Source organism: Durio zibethinus, chromosome 10 (genome assembly GCF_047325235.1).
Source record: "Durio zibethinus cultivar Kanyao isolate XHJ-2024 chromosome 10, ASM4732523v1, whole genome shotgun sequence".
NCBI classification, from domain to species: domain Eukaryota; kingdom Viridiplantae; phylum Streptophyta; class Magnoliopsida; order Malvales; family Malvaceae; genus Durio; species Durio zibethinus.
Genome location: NC_143171.1, coordinates 4483956 through 4505102, shown reverse-complemented (window position 1 = coordinate 4505102; position 21147 = coordinate 4483956). Strand labels below are relative to the sequence as shown.

Genomic DNA, 21147 nt, shown 5'->3' with positions numbered 1-21147 from the left:
GGAATTTTCTCCAATCTTATAAAACTTTATCCCTATTAATGTTGAAGTCAACTTTTTCATTGTGTCCTTGATGGTTTTTTTTATAGCTTTTTTTTTTAATAAAAATGGATTAAGTTATATAAAGGAAAATCACATATATTTTTTTATTGAAATTAACTAGTTTTACTTTCACAAGTAAATATTACACTTCAAAACACTTATAGCTTCCATCTCTGGCAGGAATGTTCGTCGTTTATAAAATGTTAAAATTTTAATTTTAATTATTAAATTTCAATCTTTTAATAACATCAAATATAAAAAAATTATAGCTTTCAATCAAATTGTTATATGAATAGAGTTAATTAAAATTTCTTTTCATTTTCAACTATTTGATTTATTGATCAAGATAACTTTAAAGAGGACATCAAGGCTGAAACCTGCGTCTTCTCATTTTTCTTTAATGTAGGGCTCTGATCCCTTTAATGACAAAAAAAAATTATTTTCTTGTGAGTTTGTCTAAATAACTTGGTCAAAATTGTATGAATGCTTTTTCAATGTAGTTTCCTTGATTTCCTTTTTCCTTTACACAAGAAAAAGATACAAGTTCTTCACTGGAATTGGAATTAAAAATGGGTTTTTCATTTTCTTTTTTTGGGTTGTAAATAATTTTAATGAGACATAAACATGTGAAATGTTTCTTAATAGCAAAATTGAAGATCGTTACTATTTAGTTAAAAGAATTTTACTAATCTTAATTCAACCAAAGAAAATTTTTATAATCTCCTCAATCCTCATGTACATAAACATTACTACATTAATGTCCCAACAAAAAAAAAAAAATCATAAACAAGTAACGATGAACCTGCTAAAATAAAAAGAACTAAATAAGACAGCAAAGTCCACTCCAATCATTCGCCTGAGATTCTAAATCTAAACTTTTTTACTATGACATTCAACGAACGTGGCAGCTACCGCGCTTTGCCGGCGGCAAAGGACTCTCCACCTCTTCATCTTTTTGATTAACGTCAATAGTTGTTTCCTCTGGTACAGCAGTTGTTTCCTCTGGTACAGCAGGTAAATTCAAGTCAAAGTCACGTTGACTTTGGCTCGACGATTTAACACCATCGCTGCCGCTGTTATTGTTGCTACCAGCTTCATAGTGGCATCGTTTATGTCCTCCTAAGGCTTGACCTGAAGCAAACGTCTTGTAACAAATCGAACACAAGTGAGTCTTGCCGCCTGGGTTTATGGGAGGTGAATTAGTAGCCACCGTGGCTGTGGTGACAGCAGCAGCAGATACAGCAGCAGTGGTGGTGGTGGTGGGGTGTTCTTCAGCTCCAACAAGTTTCCTGTGACTGGCCTTGTGTCCTCCTAAAGCTTGATAAGATGGAAATGCTTTGTTACAAACTGTACACTTGTAATGATTGAGGGAGTTTTTGGCTGCAGCTGAGGGGCTAGTTCTGGTAGTGGTTCCCTGAGCCAGCATGAGAAGACAAAGGGCTAGGTATTCTTCTTCCGTTGGTGGGTTTTCAATTCTGGGTCGTTTCGTTCTTTTCCTCTTTGTCCACTGCTCAACACAGTGGAGGTCGACTATATCATCATGGTGGAGCAGTGGAGGTGCTGAAGTTGGAGAATTCAACGTTTCAAGAGCCATTAAAGAGACGGTTTTGAATGGTTTTGAGTGATCGTAGTGTTTGAGCGAACAAGAAGGAAGGATTTTTATATGGGGAGGAACTAGCTAGGAAGATGGAAGAGAAGGATAGAAGGAAAGTGCTTAATAAGTGGAGAGAAAGATGGGGGGAGACTGGAGAATTTGTGAACAGTTGAAGAGAGTTTACTCTGAGGTATGTTCTCACGTCTAATAAATTCGTCCTTCGGGATAGTGAAGTGTGGCATGGGTTATTATAGTTCTAAACAGAAGCAAATAGGTCTTTGTAATTGTGCAGGAATGTCAAATGGAGTGAAATTTTGGTGTAGTCTGCTAAGTGGTGACTTAATCATACGACTGTTTCCAAGTCAAAAACCACCACCTGCTCTTCTTCAACTTTCTAGCTTTTACCAGTTAAAAAATAACATTTATATGCAGTAATTTGAACAGGAACTTTTTTTAGGTGAGTTTGGCATTTGGTTTGGATACCCAAATATTGATTTATTCTTCAAGATCCCGATGTCAAACAAGCGTATAAATTCCAAATCAAAATTGAAGCTTCAAGAAAATTGTGACTTTCCAACAGGTTCAAAACATTAATTTTTGAATATAACTATATATAATGCCAAACCTACACTATACTTTAGTTATAAGCATTCGTTTATAATTTAATTTTTGTGAGATGGAAAATTTGTAGTGGAAACATGGGAGATTGTCTGAAATGTAATGTCAGCATCTCACTGTGTTGGATATATAGATGGGTGTGCTTAGCGTTTGCACCATGTTTGCCATAGCAGAAGTGGCCTAGTGGGAACTTGACTTTCCTTTTCGGTCGTCTGATTTTGATTGCGTGGCGTGTCACTTGGTATGCGAGGCGGCCAGCTTGCCACTTTGCTGGTTGTTGAGTCTTCTCGAAATTACTTGGGTCCTTCTATCTTACGACCCTACGGATCCATCAACCGGTGAGTGGTGAGCGGGATCACGCATTGACCCACAAGAAATCGAGCAACGGGTAGGATGCTCAACTGGACCACTAATTGTGAGAGTAAATATCTCAGCCCTTCTCAATGATCGGGTTAATTCCAGCACAAACGTGATAACGAGACGTGGTTAGGACAATTTCAGGCCGAACTCCAACCAGAGAAAATATCCAAAATAAGTGACAATTAGACCAATCAACAAGAAAAAATCGTCTAACATTATAAACTAAAATATCCAATCTCAATACTGGAAATTTGGAATACTTGCAAAATGGACGGTAGGAAAGCAAAAGAAAAGTCAAGAAAAGTCAAGGGCCAACTCTGAAGCATCCAAGCATACCAATTCCTTTTTTTTTTTTTTTTAAATTTGAGATAAATTATTCAATCATTCAAATCAAAATAAAATATATCATATCTAATAATTTAAAATAAATAATTGTAATCTCTAATTCGAGATGATCAGTAATTATCAAAAAATTTAAATTTAAATTTTTTTTATTTATGAAGATAAATTTTAATTAATTGACTCATTAAAAATTTTTGGTATTTCAAATGCGTGAAAAGAAAAAGTAATTTGCTGAAATCTTAGTCATGACGTGTAATATATTTGTTTTTGCTTTGTTTATTTTGGGTCTTTGTTACTAACATGACTTGCTCTACTTTGAACGTATTGCTAGTTGGTAGCTTATAAAGGCAGTGAGTGGTGACCCGAGTGACTAGGTCATGTTTTTGGTTGTGGCCGACGACTTAATGGGGGCCACATTATTCTCTTATGTTCTACAACTGTACCACACGGCAGCCATGTTTTGCTACCATCGAAACAGAAATGAGCTTGGCCGGAACATCCAATACAAGAAAGGGCGGAAAACTCCTTAGTTTTACAGTAAATGGGACTGGTTGAGTTTTTTTTTTTTTTTTTTTTTTTGGAGTTTTTAAAATTTGATATTTTGTTAAAATTTGATTATTGGATAAAAAAATTATTATATTGGTAGATTTCTCGAGGTTTAAGTTTTTATGAATCCGGTGAATCTTGATTTTTGTAGATGTAATTTTTATGTTGATTTGTACGGGAAATTCAAAATTGGTGTTGAATGGATATTGAAATTTATATCTATTTTTTAAATTTAATATTTCTTATTCTATAAAAAGTTTAGTAATATTTATTTATTAAATTAAACAAAAATTATTTTATTGTTAGAAGATCACCAAATGTTAAAAAATTGAATGGTAACATGGATTGATGCCTGTGATTTTTTTTTTCAACTTAATTTAAATGTTGAATCAAAACAAAAATATTATGATGGTTAAATGATTAAAAAAAAAAAAGAATCTAAGTTAAATAATATTTTGACTTATGAGTTAATACATAATAATTGTTGGATTTATGTTTTATTATCTTTTCATAACTAATCGAAATTAACATAGACTAAATTAATTAAGTTTGATATCCTTTGTAATTTTTTATATACTAAAATATGAAATATTGTATTTAGATCTTGAGTATAGATAATATTTAACTGTAATTTTATGTTTCTACAATTATTTTATTGATGTAGAAAAATGGTCCCACGTTTAAAGCAAGGGCAGAATATTAATAATATATATGAGAGCATTTTATTATAAATTTTTATTATAATCTTATAATTGTTTAATCATAAAAAAAATTATATAGAGTTTAATTATTTATAAATGTGAATTTCATATGAAATATATATAACTAACTTGTAACTCATGCAACGCACATATTAATTTTAATTATTAATTAAAATATTTAGAATTTGTAAAATTATTAATTCAAATTTATTGTTACAAATAAATTGAAAATGTTATATTAAAATAGCTATCAACAGTTAAATATCAGCCCACAATGTGAAATTTTTTGTTGCTTATAGGTAAAAAATTATTTTGAACCCAAAAGAAATTCCTGCGGAGCAAATATTATTTAGTAATTTTGTATATTATATTAATATATATGATTTTTACGTTTTAAAAATGATTATTAGATTTTGTATTGGATTTTATTTCTTCTTTTCTTATGATTGGACTCAAAAAAATTACTCGGCTTTTCATTTGGGCCTTGGGAACCACTCAAGCCCAATCTTTTCATCTCTCTCTCTCTCTCTCTCTCTCTTTTATTCGGTAAAATTTATTCTTCTAAATTTCGCCACTGACGACGTCGTTTATTTTTCCCTTTCCTCCCCCTCTTCCCCGCAAGGAAAAAAAAAAAAAGTTTCTATTTAGTTGATCGTTGATTGCCTGGAAATAATTTTCGAATTATATTATTGGAATGTGAAGCTTCAATTTTCTATGGATCCATGATACACCGGGGAGATAATCAATTAGCTTTGAACCAAATTTACTTTTTTTTTTTTAATTGAAAATGAAACTTTGTTTAAAACTGAAACCTTGTTTGTTGTAATTTATATTTTGCAGGTATTTGGAGAAGCAGAATGAGACACTTTCGGAATCTCATTCATCAATTTCTCACGAATTGCATAAACTTCAGCTAAATTTCTCATGAATTACACCCCGCCTTACCTGAGTTAAATCTTAAATATGAGGTTTTTACCGTTGGAGGTAGAAGAAGAGATGTTGATGATTAAATTTTATGAACTTAAGGAGGCTCAAGCTCTGAATAAGAAGGTATGCTTTATTTTTTTAGACCTTATTATAAACTTTATATTCGTTATTTGATTGAATTTATAGTTGAATTATATTTGTTTATAACCAAATTGAGTACTGGAAATAATTTTATGTTTTTAAATATGCTATTACTTCATGTAATTTCACTTATTCAGTTTGTCTGATGATATTGGTTTTACTTGGACAGAATGAAAACATTTCGGATAAGCACTCAACTGCTTTAGCTGGTCCAATCTGCAATGAAGATAATGAAATCATGGCTTCTTTTTCCTATTTAATTTGCAATGTCCAGAACTTAAGCAGCACTAAATTAGAAAAAAAAAATTTCCATGGAAGTATGCAATATGCAAGTTATGGAACCGCTGGATAGTTCACACTTCACGGTATAGGATACGTCTTGGTGCAATGTTAGAATTACTCCACTGTGACTCGCAACTTGCAAATCACAGTTCCTTAAAAATTAATATTTAATGAATTTTGATTCATATGAATATAATAAAATCAATTTTTAAAAATTAAAGTTAGATGAGAATTTTTTTTTTTTTAAGATGGAGTTTAGGTTTTAGGTGATATCATTTTAATTTGATTCGAATATATATATATAAATATATATTATTTATTTAATTTTAAATTTATGTATTATATTAATAAAATTATTATTTAATATATTAATTTAATAAAAATATTATATTATATAATTAAAATATAATATATATTTTAAAAATAATATTTTATAAATATATATTAAATTAAAATTATTAAATTAATTCAAATTAAATAAAATTGATCATGTTTATCTATATACTTATCAAATTAAATATAAAAAATAATATTTTAATATCAAATTTGAATTCAATATTTAATGAGTTTTCATACATTTAAATTTGATAAAATCAATTTTTTAAAAAAACATTAAAGTTAGATGGGATTTTTTTTAAAGATCGGTTCAAGTGATACTATCCTAATTTGATTCGAATATGTATATAAATATATTTATTTAATTTTATATTTATATATTATATTAATAAAATTATTATTTAATATTTTAATTTGAGACATTAACTTAATAAAAATATTATATTCAAAATAATTTATGTATAATTAAATTTTAATATATTTCAAAAATAATATTTTATAAATATATATTAAATTAAAATTATTAAATTAATTCAAATCCGATAAACTTAATCATGTTTATAAATATATATATATATATATAACGAATTAAATATTTTAAAAAAATTTAATATAAAATTAAACTTGAATTCGAATGCAAAATCAAATCACCCGAAAACTTGCTTTGACCCGTTGAGCAAGATTTGAAGGATACTTTATAAAAAGGCTGAACTGGTGGGCAACTCATATTTTCTTGACCTAATAAATGAGAAGACTTAAAGAACTGATGGGCTGCCCATTTTCTTTTACTACGAGTATAAAATTTCACGGGAATAGCAAATTCCTCTAGTTTACTGACTTAAAGATTTAGCGATAATAAAGTTTCAACAAATCAGAGTGGCGCAGCGGAAGCGTGGTGGGCCCATAACCCACAGGTCCCAGGATCGAAACCTGGCTCTGATAAGAGTGGCTTCCTAACGTGCATCTTTTTGCTACCAATATTTCACTTAACAAATCCAAAACAGGAGTTTTTGCCACCCAACAACATTTTTGCATATGTTGGTCTCATGTTGCGGCCGTAAACAAGTTGTCTAAACCAATCCAAAAAGCTCTAAATCCTCTTATAATCCCGCAAAAGTTATGGAGACTTCAATTTCTCATTTTGGTTTCAACTTCCAAAACAATCAGCAAAAATTCCTACTTCAAATAAATAAATAACTTTCATTTATCCATGAAGGACACCTTAGCTTCATTCATGTTTTGAATTGATCACATTGAGAAAAGACAGAAGAATGCAGATCCTCAACAAATCTAATCTTGTTTTATTATGAAGACACACATAAGCTTAAATGAATGAACGAATATCAGCAAAAGTGCAGAAGAGAACGTTGCTATGGCAAGCAGAGATGGTCAAAAACTGGCCGCATCTGCTTCAGTGCTTCACAGGTTTCTGTGCTACTACGATCTAGGAATTTCAAAAATTATCTCTTGAATCATGAAAATGATAGATTATTTGTTTAATGGCAAACATAAGTTAGAGAACATCGCTCAACTGTTAGACATCTTTATGAACATGTTGACATTGATTGAGCAAAGTTGGGAACCATTAGAATAAGCATTCCCAATAGGAAATGGAAAAACACCAAAGAAACTACTTTCTCGGGAAAATCCAGCAAAGAGATATGAAGCAAAAGTGAAGAGATCAAACAAAGATATAATATGACTAAAGCAAAAGGGCATTATATATATAGAATTAGAGTAAAAAAAGTCTTGCAAATTTGTCATAGGATACTCCATGACTACATGGTTAAAGAGGAACAAAACTTTTAAGTCCTACTTGCTACATGAAAAAGCAGACAAATTCACCTTGCAGTCAGACCCCACAAATCATACTTTATTCTGAAACAAACCCACATTCTCCATTGTTCAGCTGAGAACAAACCGACACTGAAGAAAACCTGAAACAAACATTAAGCCATACTGTAATTAAAAACTTTCAAAAGAAACCAAGGCAAGAGAGCTAAAATTTAAATGAGACAAATCATAGATTATGTTAATTACTTGGGTCAGCATTGATGATCATAGCAGTGCCTCCAAAATTGCAAGTTCCTCCATTTCTCTTGGTCTTCTGCCAGTAGCTATTGAAAGCATAAGAAGCATGAGCAACAGCGGTATCTGGATAGAAACAGCTCCCATCAGGCATAATCTCTTCACAATCAGCACCACCTTCACCACAAGCGTAGTCCATTGCTTCCTGTAGAGTCTCAGCGGGAACACTGGGCTTAGCCACACACCACAGCCTTTGTACCACTCCTACTTTTGGTGCTGGCGCTGTGTTATCGGCTGGATTACAAGGAGGCAAATAGAAACCGTTAGGAGAGCTGGCGGGAACGAAAGGCGGAGGCAACTCTGGAGCAATGGGGAAGGAAAATGGTGGTGGAGAATCAACAGGGAAGGAAATTGCAGGAGGTGAAGCAGTAGGGTACTGTGGGGGATGAGGCTTTTTGGCTACATTGGCGGGCCCAGAAAAGCCAATAGATGAATGGAAGGTAGAAGGAGCGATTTCTGGTAAAGGGGTTGGCCTAGCTGAGTGGGGCTTTACGAGCTTGGAATCCATGACTGAGAGCTTCCTGCTTATGATTTGTTTCTCTAGTTGACTCGAGACTACCACATTGACCTTCGTAAGCTCAAAAGATCCAAACCGTTTCATGAAATCCAGGTGGGAAGATAATAAAGTCAAACTTTCATGTAAAGAGGAAGACAAATTCGGAGGAGGGCTAATGGAATAAGTAGAGTTTGTGTTTTGAAGGAACCGCAGCAGAGGTTTAACAACCTTCTTAGCCAAATCATCACTAAAAAGAGGAGACTTTTGGTGCAAACAACTGGAAGAGAAAGCAACCGACACTTTGATATCTTTCTCTAAACCCCACCTGGTAAGAGAATGATAAATGTTCTTAAGAGAGGGTAGTAAAAGATCCAAGCTGTCTTCCTGATCCTTTTGACAAAGAAGACTGTCACCCACAAGAACGGTAGTGATCTTGGTAGCTGGAAAGTGAGCTAGAACATGAAGCCTGAGCCAACTCTCAGCCTTTAAAACACTGCCAGAAACCTCCCTGAGGACATTGCCATTCACAGGAACTGCTACAGGAAGATCGCTGTGAGATAATGCATGAATAACCTCAGGAGTTGTGTCATAAAGGTTAAGGTATTCAACAGATTCTTGACCTGCGCCTGCAAATAAAGAACATGAAAATTTTTCAAAAGATGAAGAAGAAAAAGAACCCACATTTTTATAGGTCTAGTTTTTTGAGGTTTACCCTTTTACTTACCAGTAAGACCCAAAAAGCAGAAAAAGGAAAAGCAAAAGATTAACCCTATCTTCAACATTTTTGTCCACAATAAAGATCTGAAAATGAACTTGGGTTGGGGCGGAGATGAACACTTGGGAACTCTAAAAACTCTTGCAAACCCTTTAAACCCCAACCTGTGTCTCTGACTCCTCCCTCCCTCGGCTCCCCCTGTGCAAGTTATGTCAAGTGGATTTACTCTTTGAAGTGTACAAAAGAAGCCATTTGAGCCTATTTTATATGTTCACCATGGATGGATTATACCTGTACCCTTAAAACAAAACTACCTATATTTCTATATGTTTTTTCACCAAACTCTAGCGCACGAGAATACAAGACCTAAAGAGCAAGCATGGAATGCATTATTGCATGCGGAACAGCATAGAAAGTTTGCAAAATCTTTGGCACCCAGATTTATTACATCTTACATTGAACAGAAGGGTCAACTTTCCTACTGTGCATTGGGACGCGTGGAACGAAAAAAAAAAAGATTGTGCATTGGGTGTGGGAAGTGTGAACTTTTGCAATACCAATTGCCCAAGACCCCACCCCAACATGTTCTATGTAGACCAGAGAGAGAGGACAATTGTCCTTTTCTCTTTCTTTTTTTTCTCTTTTCCGTTTTATGGAATCGAGACTGTTGTCTATATTTGTATTTTGTTCAACAGGACTTGGGGAGTATCTGAACTGGACCAGTTGTAACTTTGTCACATAAAGACAAACTTGCTTTAAAACGACGTCGGTTGATTAAAGAAAAAGGTTACTGAGGGAGTACGAAAGGAACAGGTTTCAGTGGGGCACATGAATGAAAAAGAACCAAAAGAGGCTCAGATATTTGTGGCAGAGTGTGGGGCCTGGTGTGATTGACGGTGGAGATCACCTTCATCAGGAGAAATTGATGATCTTCGATCTTTGACCTGACCAGTATTACCTCAGATTCTAACTTTTTCTATGTCTTTTTAGTGTCCTGGCTCCATATAGGCATACAGCTAATGGCTAATCCTATGACTATGGCAACACGATTTCATTTACCATGATTTGATGTTAACTGAAGCAAAACGAGCCCAAATTTTGGTGGTTCAATGAAAACAGAAAACCAGAAAGCATTCCAAGTTCCAACAAGCAATAAAGTAGGCCAAATCATCCACCCATCGCTACGTCTAGGCTTAAGCCGTGTTTCAACCATCGGTATCTCGGCCCTGTGAAACTGGGCCTCTCTTTCGTTCCGGATGGCAACTTGGGAATCTTTTAAGCTCAATGTGTTGGTCAATGTGACAAAAATAAGTCATATCCTGATTTCCATAATCCATAGACCAGTTTCATAAACTTGAAGAAACCAAACTTTTCCTAGTCAAAATTTTACTATTAAATTTCCATAAAGTATCTTAATTTTTGTTTGAAAGTTGGAGGGTTAATTTCTTCATAATTTACAATGGGGAATGCTCAACCCATTTCTTTCTCTCCTGATACAAATCCATTAAACCAATTTGAAGCTTTTGGTAATTGGGTTTAACTCCTTTGCCTTCCAAAGTCCTCATTTTTTTTTTTTTTCAAAAACACATGGACCATCTCTGATGATCACTTTCAATCAGTATACTTTCCAACACTTTCAGCTCTCTAATATTGGTTTAAAAGCATTAAAGTCTTATTTGACCTTTCTTATATAAATGCAATGTAAATTCAGAGATAGAAAGATTTGAAATTAAAACCTTGTTGTAAAGGAATTTTATTTGTACCAATTAAACTATAAATCTTAAAGTCATATGTCCAACTTTAGTTTTTTATTTTTTAAATGACATATTTGCCAACAATTGCATAATTTATTAATAGAATATTAAAATTTTAATTTTAATGACTTTAAATTCTGATAATTTTAAATGTAAAAAAATATGTAATTTGTTCGTGGATTGAAGCCAATTGCAAGCAAATCTTAGCTTGCAAGAATCATTAATCAAAGGATAAGCCGAACAAGACAATTCATATATTTTATACTACTTATTTTGTCTTCTACATTCTACCTTTGGCTAAGGAGGGAATTTGGGGAAAAAGTAAGAAATCCAAGTGCATTCCCAATTAAGACAAAAAATAATAATAATAAAGTCAATAATCACATGTAGAGTTAGTAAATTTTTTAATTTTAAATTTTTATTATCACAGCTCATAGTTCAAATTTTAATAATTTCAAATACAAAAAATATATAATAAAAAATTCAAGAGAAAACCAAGACAGATTTGACTCCAAGATACTCCATCAAAGAACTAGATTATATTTAATTATAATTGCCCTTTGAATAATATAAGAGATTGAGATTGCAATTAAGATTTTATTTTGATTAACGGTGAGATTAATTATGATGAGATTAAAAATAATAATAATTATTATTATAATTGTAATTAAAAAAAATTATTATAATTATAATTTAAAAAATTTAATAAAAAATTTATACTAAATGAATTTCATTTAAATTAATAATTGAATTTAACTAATAATACGATAAATTTAATTATATTATATTGAATATACGATTAAATCCAAACAGATATTAAGTAGTCCCAAGCGACTTGTTTAAGTATTGCTTTAGAACATAGGGAACCAATAGGGAATAAAGGAAAAAAAAAAAGGCTTATTTGTCTTGTGAACTAGAAATGCCTTAGCGATGTGAAGAAAAAGAAAAGAAAAAAGTTTTCGTGTCCTCCACTCTATGCACCAATTTGATCGACTATCTGTTGCACTCTTACTTCAAACACCGTTCTTACAAAAGCAAATAATTTCAGATAAAAGTTCATAAAAATTGAGGTGGAATTTAAGAGCTTGTTTTTTGTTTTTACCCATCTGCTTCTCCCCTAAGCAAGAGTAATTTTGGTATTTGTGAAAATTCATTATGTTTTGTCAACCATAGTGTAATTTATTAATAAAATATTATTTTTTTTTAATTTTAAATATAAAAAATTATTATGTTTTAAATCAAACGAAAATTTTTCTTTACAATAGATCAATTTTCTTTTTTAGTGTTGGAATTAAGATATTTTTCAGTCTTTTAGAGTAAGATGATTTATCATGCTACAATGATTAGGATATTAATAAAGAATTGGAGTATTTTCACACCAATAATCAACCTTTTCTATGAGTAATGAGTAGGGATGGGGAAGATGACTGATAAGTTCTAACTCATAGTAAATAATCAATCTTATAACACTGTCATAAATATTGGCGTTTTGTTAGTAATTACCAATAAAATATTAATGAAATACTGATAAAATGTATTTATAAAAAATTTTAATCATCAGTCACTAAATATTAACGAAATTTACCGACGAAATTAATTTTATCGATAATCTATAGATAAAAAAAATGATACAATTTATTGCAAAAATTTTTCATTAATAAAAAACTATTTTTCTGACAGTGGAATATGATCAACTCCAATCAATTGTCAGCCTTTCCTAGTAGAAAACTAATGAACAAGCAAGCATTTGTACTTATTCAAGCTTATAAATTCAAGGCTATGATTTTTTTATACTAAAGATCAGTCATCCATTTTACACTACACAAGCACGTAGCTTGAACATTTTCATCAAATTATCATGTACAAACTTAAGTTAATCATTTGACGAAGAATGAGGCAGATGATTTTGGTCATTTTCATTTTTTCCTCCCATCAAAGTGCCTAATAATAACAAGAAATCAACCTCTGAGCAAGCTTCTATGGGGGGGGGGGGGGGGGGGGGCGCTATGATTTTAGAGTCATCAAGCACCGATGAAACAGATGCTTTATCCCTTGGCTCTTGCCTTGCACTTTACTAAATTGCATGGCTACGAAGCAAAGATAGATGCCTGACGTGCTGCATGAAATTTCAGCCACTAGCTGCATGTGCTGCTGACTTTAGAAAAAAAGAGATGAGGTATTCGGTATTCCATAAATGCAGTTAAGAACTAGTCATGTTATGTCGCTTTTAAAGAGGAGATTAAAATTTTACTGGCTTACAGGAACTTTAAATCTTGTATATTCCATGGGGTTAATTTTTCATGAGAAATCTTAACTTTCTTTTATATAAAATCTATTTCACACTCACTTATAATTTTAGAGATTTAAATGAAAAAATATTAAAATTTTTATAAATTATATAAATTTTAAAAATTTATATATTATGTTAACGAGTAAAATGAACATATTAAATAAGTGTATAAACTTTTCCATAATTTGTTCTAACATTTTTTACTTAAAATTGCTAAATCAATTATTGCATTTTGATAACTAAAATTAAAATTTAATATTTTATTAGTAGATTATATAATTATTAATAATTGCTTTTAATAGATAAAGACTTTCATCTCAAGTAACCTTAACAGATCAATGGAGTTCAAATCCGAGTCCCCTTACTGTAAAGATGATCAAATTAATCAATTAGATGAATGATAAAAACATCTGACTTTTTACTGGATATAATATTTTAATTTCTCTGTCAAGAAAGGCACTATTTTCCCACCAACTTTTTATTCCCTAACTTTTATATAAATTTTCAAAGCTTGGTTCGATTGTTGTTTTTAAAAGATCATATTTAATAATTTTAAATTTTAAAATTATATGAAAATAAAAATATCACTCTACCCATTGTTGGCGATGTTGCCGGGCTAGTAAAATAAAAATATTTGTTACTAATAAGCAGTTAGTTCATTTGATTTGATTAAAATTCAATTTTTTCGATGAAAAAAATTTAAATTTAAATTTTATTGATAATTATTTATTAAAATTATTTTAAATATATAATTTATAATTATTTATTTTAAATTATTAAATATAATATATTTTATCTTAATTAAAAAAATTAAATAATTTATTTATCTTTAAATTTTTATTTATCATGTACAATTGAAGTTGACATTCACAAACCAAAATAAAACGACAAAATTAGGGGCCCGAATTTATAGTAAACAAAATCCCGTTCCTTGCGGGCTTTCCAGCATGTGTTATCATTTCTCACCAATAATTTCATTATTAAGATATTGTTTATTTTTATTTTAAAAAGAAAAATCTTCCCGTGATTCCGACCACAAAGAAACTAGTTAATCTCAAAGCACATTTTTTATTGGCTAATCTCCTATTTGATTTAGCTTTTAAGCACTAATTAAACGCTTCCATATGTCTTGTTCTTTGAAGATTGGTTCAACAACAGTGTCAGATCATATGACCATCAACCCTTCAAAATTGTCGGTCAATAGTGCTTTGATTGCAACAAGGTTGATCGGTTTTTCCTTGTTCCTGCTGCATTTTCAGAATATGTAAACACAACTACAACGACCCTTTAACTAATATTTATTATATATATTTTGAGCTTATATTTAATATATTATCAGTATATAAATTAATAAATTAAATAATAATATTTTATTAATAAATAAAATTTTAAAAAATTTTAATTTACGTATATTTATTTTAAAAATTAATATTTATTAATTAATAAAATATTATTATTTGATTTACTGATAGTATATAAAATTTATATATTTATATTAATCATATATAAAATATAAATTCATATATTTTAAAATCATATATACGAGTATAACAAAATGTGAGATTTTATTTATTTATTATTTATTTTGAAAATTTGATAGGATGGGTTTTGTCCTACACTAACAATGCACATATAAAACAATCAAAGAAAATAAAAATAATTCGTTAAGAAATATAAATAAAATTCATTTAATAGTATATTAGACAAGGTTGGAATGGTATCTAATTCTAATGCAACTTTGCCAGAAACTGTTGAAAGAAAACGATTCCACGAATAATGATTAAGAATTAAGTTGTGATTTTATAAGTAACATTCACTTTTTTTTTTATTTTTAATTTTTTTCAAAAAATAAAATGAATCCTTAAAGCAAACAATTCCTCACATAGAGTGAGAGCGACTCCTGACAGTTTTTGCATTTATTTTATTGATTCATTACATTGGCAATGATTCGTCGAGTTGGCTAAATCATGTGGTAAAATGAATAATTTCCATTCTTTTTAATATTGGAGTTATTAATACTTTGTATTATATTGTTCTACCAACCTCAGGAAGATTGTTTCAAAATTTATGCCCCCAACGGTAATGCCCACATGACAGCAAAACATTCAGCCGTTTGTCCTATCAATGGACCCCAAGGAAGTAAATTAAGGACATAGAAACTTCTTGCCTCTAAAATAAAATTGATCAAGTGACCAATGCAACAAAATTTTTTCCTTTTTATATTTGAGGTTTTAGGTTAAATCTTGATCGCTGTAACAAAATATTTTATATATAAATTTATGATATATATATTAAAAAATAATTTTTTTTCAACTATAAAATAAAAAATGATTTGATATTAAAATTTAGCTTACGTAATTCAAATAATTATTTTTTAAAAAATGATATCAAATAAATTTAAGAGTTAAATTTTAATGATTTTAAATTAAAACAAATGCATATCGTTGCATGCATTATTTAACTTTTCATTGATAAATATTATAACTTTTTTATCTCATAAATATTATTTTAAATTGATTTTTGGGATCAAACTTTAAATTCTGATTTTATTATATTTTTAAATATATTATTAATTAAAATAAAAAAACTACTCTGCAAAAATTTTGAAATAATAGGTTTTCAAATAAATTTATAAAATTTTAATTTAATAAAATATTTGAAACATCAATGATTAAAAAAAAAAAAAAACTTGATTGCAAAATGTCAAAATCAAACATTATTTACGAAGATTGAAGGAATATATTTTATCTTTAACTTAAATATTAGAGAGTAAGAGAGAAGGATGAAATATAAAATACGAAGATGAAAGGCAAAAAAAGATCATCGAGAATGGCAATGTCCTAACTCAAAGAAGCAAATCTTTCACAAACATTAAACAATTAGCCCAATAAAAATAAAAAAATAAAAAAAATAATCCAATTGTAAAAGAAATAAAAGAAGGTTAAAAGAAAGCAATTATAAAAAGGATAATATTGTCTTTCCAAGTGGCGTCCCATCCACAACTTAAATCGCGAAGCAAAAGGAATAAAATAAAAAAGAAATAAAGAAAGGTGTTACGTCAAGGCTGTCAATAATTATATGATATTTTTTAGTATGGTTGATAAAATATTTTAATTTTTAATAATTGAAATTTAATTTTTGATAATCTTAAATATAATCTTAATTAAAATTTAATTTATAATCCTATCACTTTTCATTTTTTTTCTATTTTAAATTACAGTGGAGTCCTTTGTCCCTTTCCATTTCTCAAATTCCTCTCGTACATTTTACGTTATCCCTGATCAAACTTCCCATTATTATTGCTATGATCATAGATCAACAAATGCAACATACAAATTGTTATAATTATGCATAATTGAATGTCAACATCTTTACTCATCAAATCAGGGACCAACTATCAATCAAACCAACCAAGAAAAACATTAAAGCAAGATCCCCAAACAGGCAAAAATGGAAAATACTATGGTTTATTATGCAATTAAATGAATATATTGAAGGGTGATTTAAAAGATTTTGAAAGAATAGACCTTTGAAAGTTAGTTCAATAATTAAAGTATTTCAAAATTCAAATCTTATGACCCTTAAAATGTTTGGAACGTGATTAAATTCAGACAAAACTTAAAGATATGTCTAATCATATTATCATTTAAAAATAATGGAGATGCTAATTTAAAGTAGTTGGCATTTTTTGGTCATTGGAAGGAAGATTAAATTTCATTTTCAAAGTTTGTTTTTGAAATTTTAAGATGATCTAAATAACTTCCTTTATTTATTGTTTTTTTTTTTCCAAATTAATTTTGATATCTATTTATGGAGAAACTTTCTTTTAGCATAATGGAGAAAGTAATCCAAATCGGTTTTGGTTTGACTCGATTTTTTTTTTTTTAATTTTGAAATAAAGGTGGAGAGGATTTTTTTTTTCAATAAAATTATTTTGTTGATAATTTTTTTTGAAGTTTGTTTCTTGTTAAAATTTCTTTCTTCAATCTTGTCATTGTAAATACTTGTTTTGTATGGATCTACTATTAAAATTAATAATAATAATAATAATAATAATAATAATAATAATAATAATAAATATATTTTAAAATAATTATTAATTATTTAAAAAAAAGTGAAAATAGGAAAAAGAAAAAGAAAACATAAAGTAAGGTGGCTGGTGAACGGTGTTACTGCTGCCATCGACCAGCCACCCTACAACCCATCTTCACTACCCACTAGCCGCCCACTTTCCTACCCGACCAGCTTCTTATCCAGCCATCAGACCAAACAACCACACTACAGCCACCTTGTCACCACCTGTTTCCTTTTGAACTCATTAAAATTTTTTAACTTCTTCCCCTTGATTGGCTCTCTCGAACCCCCCTCTCGAAAAAAACTTTCGGATAGATCTTCAAATCCTCCAGACATATTGCCTACAACACCCTCTCGGATATCCAGACACACAAAAAAAAAAAACCCTTCAACCCACACCAACCACGAAAACAGAAACATAAAAACAGAAACAAAAAAAAAGACAAACAATTCTCCCCGTAGGAAAGAACCTCAGCACCGAGTTCCCTGCAAAAACAAAGAAAATAGATCAATTTTAGTCTAAAAAAAAAAATAAGACAAAAAACTTTAAGCTCCGATCTACGACGATTTGGGCCATTTCTGACGAAAAGAAAGTAATATCTGAAAAAAAGGCATTGAAGAGAGTTGCCAGAATAATTTTTGTATTTTTCGGCGACTGAAAACCACCGACGGTGACCCAGGTGGCTACCAGCATAGTGGTCCGACGACCGGACGACGAGAGCCCCAGAGCTTTCTTTCTTTTTTCTTTTTTTTTGAAATAGGAGAAGAATGACCAAAAAAAATTTTGGTTTTATATACAAGGCTACTGTCCAAAACGATGTCGTTTCGGTCAATGAGGATCCGCGCGTTGACTTGGATTCAATTCGGGATTCGCGCAATCCGACCTGTTGACCCGTTTTTTCAACAGTTACTGACCGATCTAATTGAATCGGTCTGAACTAGATTGAACCGTAGACTTCCACCTAAACCGCAGATTAAATAGCTAAATCGGTTTAAACCGACTTTGATTGGACCGTTGACCAATCCGGTTCAGGTAAAAAAAAATTTTTTTTTAATTTTTTTTTTCTAATTTTTTTATATATTATTATTTTTGTTATTTTAACTATATTTTTTATATTTATGCATGATAAGTTCTTAAATTTGTTAGGATAAATTTTTAATTGTTTTAATAATAATAAAATTGAAAACAAGTCATAATTAAAAACATATATTAAAAATGGTAAAACAAATTATTATTATTATTATTTTCCTTGCCTAGATGTTAGAGAGAATAAAAAATATATTTCTAAAGAAATAATTTCGCTTAGATGTTAGGAAATTATCATTAATAAATTTTCATAAAAAGATATATATATAAGAAATTTTTAAATTAATTTTTAAAAATCATTAAAATCGAACTTGCTTCGAAAATTCGTCTAGATGTTGGAGATTTTTAGAAATGTTCGTATTTTCTTAAAAATGAAACCTCAAACACTAATTCTTAATTTTCAAAATCTTAAGTTTCTAAAACCCCTAAAATCCAAAATCCCCTAAAATCCAAAATTTTAAAATCCAAAATCCTAAAATCCGAAACCCCTAAAATCCAAAACCCTCAAAAATCCGAAATCTCAAACCTTTAAACTCTTAAATCCAAACCCGTAAATCAAAACCTCAAACCTCAAAATTTAAAACCGAAACCCTAAAATCTTCAAACTCTAAAATCAAAACCTTAAATTTTTCATACTTTAAAATCCAAGCCTTAAGACTCTCTAAACCTTAAAACCAAATCATAAAACCCTCAAAACTCAAACCAAAACCCTAAAATCTGAATCTTCAAAATTTTGAAACTCTAACCTTAAAACCTCTACTCAAGTCATTACTCAAAACATTCTAAAAATCGTAAGGACACGTATGAAAATTTCATTTGAAGCAATTTGTTCTCAAATGCCTCCTAGATGATATGGTATTTAAAAAATTTTACTTCGTTAAGTCTTTTCACACGATTTCTTAATTCGCATCAATAATAAAATTAATAAATAAAAAGTATAACAGTAAATTGAGATCTTAAATATAAACAGTTGCACCTAAGCTCTGCCTAGATGTTGGAGAGTCGGGGTGGCCTCATTATACTTGAAAATCTAACTTTTAAATTGCATCTCATCCTACATAAAATTCATACATACGTTAGCATGTTATTATCAGTATTTATTTGCACTATTCTGTCTTTAATTTTTATTTACTACTTAGTGATAAAATATTTTATAATAAAAAAGAATAATACTTTTAAAAAAATTATGATATTACAAAATAAAATAAAAATAACATTTCGAAAAAAATAATTTTTGGTACTCTACCTAGATGTTGGAGAGTCACCAATAATTTTTTATAAAGAGTGTTATTTCATTTTAAGGATTGTTGTGTTAAATCTTAAGCGAAAAGAGTTATTTTAAATTCTGCCTATATGTTGGAGAATTTTAAGATAATTCATTAACTTAAATATTTTCTTAATATTTCTAAATAAAAATTTTAGTAAAAATATTTTTTAAAACGAAGAGAATTAGTGTTAAATTTTAAATTAAAACCATTTTTATCCAACACCGAAAATAATGCGTAATTAAATGGTACCAATTTATAGGAGTTGTGGGGGTGCTAATCTTTCCCCACACGTAACTGACTTCTGGACTCAACTTGATTTTTCGTAGACTAAAATTTATCTTTTTGATAAACTTTAAACCTGTTTTTATAATTTTATTAAAAAGATAAACTTTTAGATGACCAATCATATCCTAACAAAGATTGGTGATAACTTTTTTTATTTTTTTTATTTTAAAACTCATTTACGTCTAGCGATAAAAAAATTGTTACGACAATCATATATAAAATAGTCAAAGTTTATGTAAAATTAAAGTTAATTAATGATTTATCCAAAAAATAAAGTTAATTAATGACAAAATAAAACTTTTTTTTTGAAAAAAACCAACATTAGCAACAAAATAATTACTCTCTTTCTAATATTCTTACCATTTTAAAAGTTTTATAATTAGGAGAATGAATTTCACTGATTTTCTTTCATAGAACATATGATTTTGTACAGCATAAAGAGGGTTTTAACCAAAAAAAAAAAATCTATGATTTGTTATCTTCAAATTTTCGATTAAAATACTGTTTTAAGTAGCAATTTTATTTTATTAATTTGATTAAATTATTCAATCATTTTTAAAAATAATATTTAATAAATTTATTATTTAAATTTAACACTTACAATTTTTTATTTTTAAATTACAATTTTTTTTTATATAAAGAAGATTTCGACAAAAAAAAAAACATAATATTTTTGTAAATTATTTTAATCTAACCTTAGGCTTTAAAGTCCTAAAGCAGTCAGTGGCCATAGAGATTTAACGACAACAAAGCAAAAAAAAATTTAATGAAATTTGTGCCACTGCAGTTCTCGATCCCAACGAAAGAAGAAACAATTTGATAGTAGCATTAATTAAAAAATGGACAAAAAAAGGCATCAACATGGTCCTTTAATTTTCACCTTGTCCATGCACATTATTGTCCATTTATTTTTGAAAAGAACCAAAATTTTTTTTTTAATTTTTAATATATTATATATTTAATTAAAAAAATTACGTATTTAAATTCTTTTAAATTCGTACAATATAATTGAGTTAATTTAAAAAAAAAAAAAAACCAAAGTCGATTCTCTCTTCCCTCCTCACATTTCATTTTCATAATTTAACTTCAGTTCATATTAATTTTTTTGAAAATGATATTTAAAATTTTAAGCTTATAATCTTTTTCTTAAAAAAAAGTTTAAAATCTCCATTTTTATTAATGAGAATTACCGCAGAAAAAGGTT

The 21147-nt window shown here is 29.2% G+C and overlaps 2 protein-coding genes across 2 annotated transcripts; both read right to left on the bottom strand.

Annotated features, from left to right (window-relative positions):
• Positions 1-734: 734 nt before the first annotated feature.
• Positions 735-1941, bottom strand: LOC111292632 (zinc finger protein AZF1-like). The gene has a single exon (XM_022885106.2). The coding sequence runs from the start codon at positions 1631-1633 to the stop codon at positions 932-934; it is 702 nt and encodes a 233-aa protein (XP_022740841.2). The 5' UTR covers positions 1634-1941; the 3' UTR covers positions 735-931.
• A 5636-nt stretch (positions 1942-7577) lies between these two features.
• On the bottom strand, positions 7578-9689 carry LOC111292635 (glucan endo-1,3-beta-glucosidase 1-like). Its single transcript, XM_022885109.2, has 3 exons — positions 9195-9689; positions 7927-9096; positions 7578-7823 (listed from the first exon to the last, which is right to left on the bottom strand). The coding sequence occupies exons 1-3, from the start codon at positions 9250-9252 to the stop codon at positions 7792-7794; spliced, it is 1260 nt and encodes a 419-aa protein (XP_022740844.2). The 5' UTR covers positions 9253-9689; the 3' UTR covers positions 7578-7791.
• Between the last annotated feature and the right edge of the window lie 11458 nt (positions 9690-21147).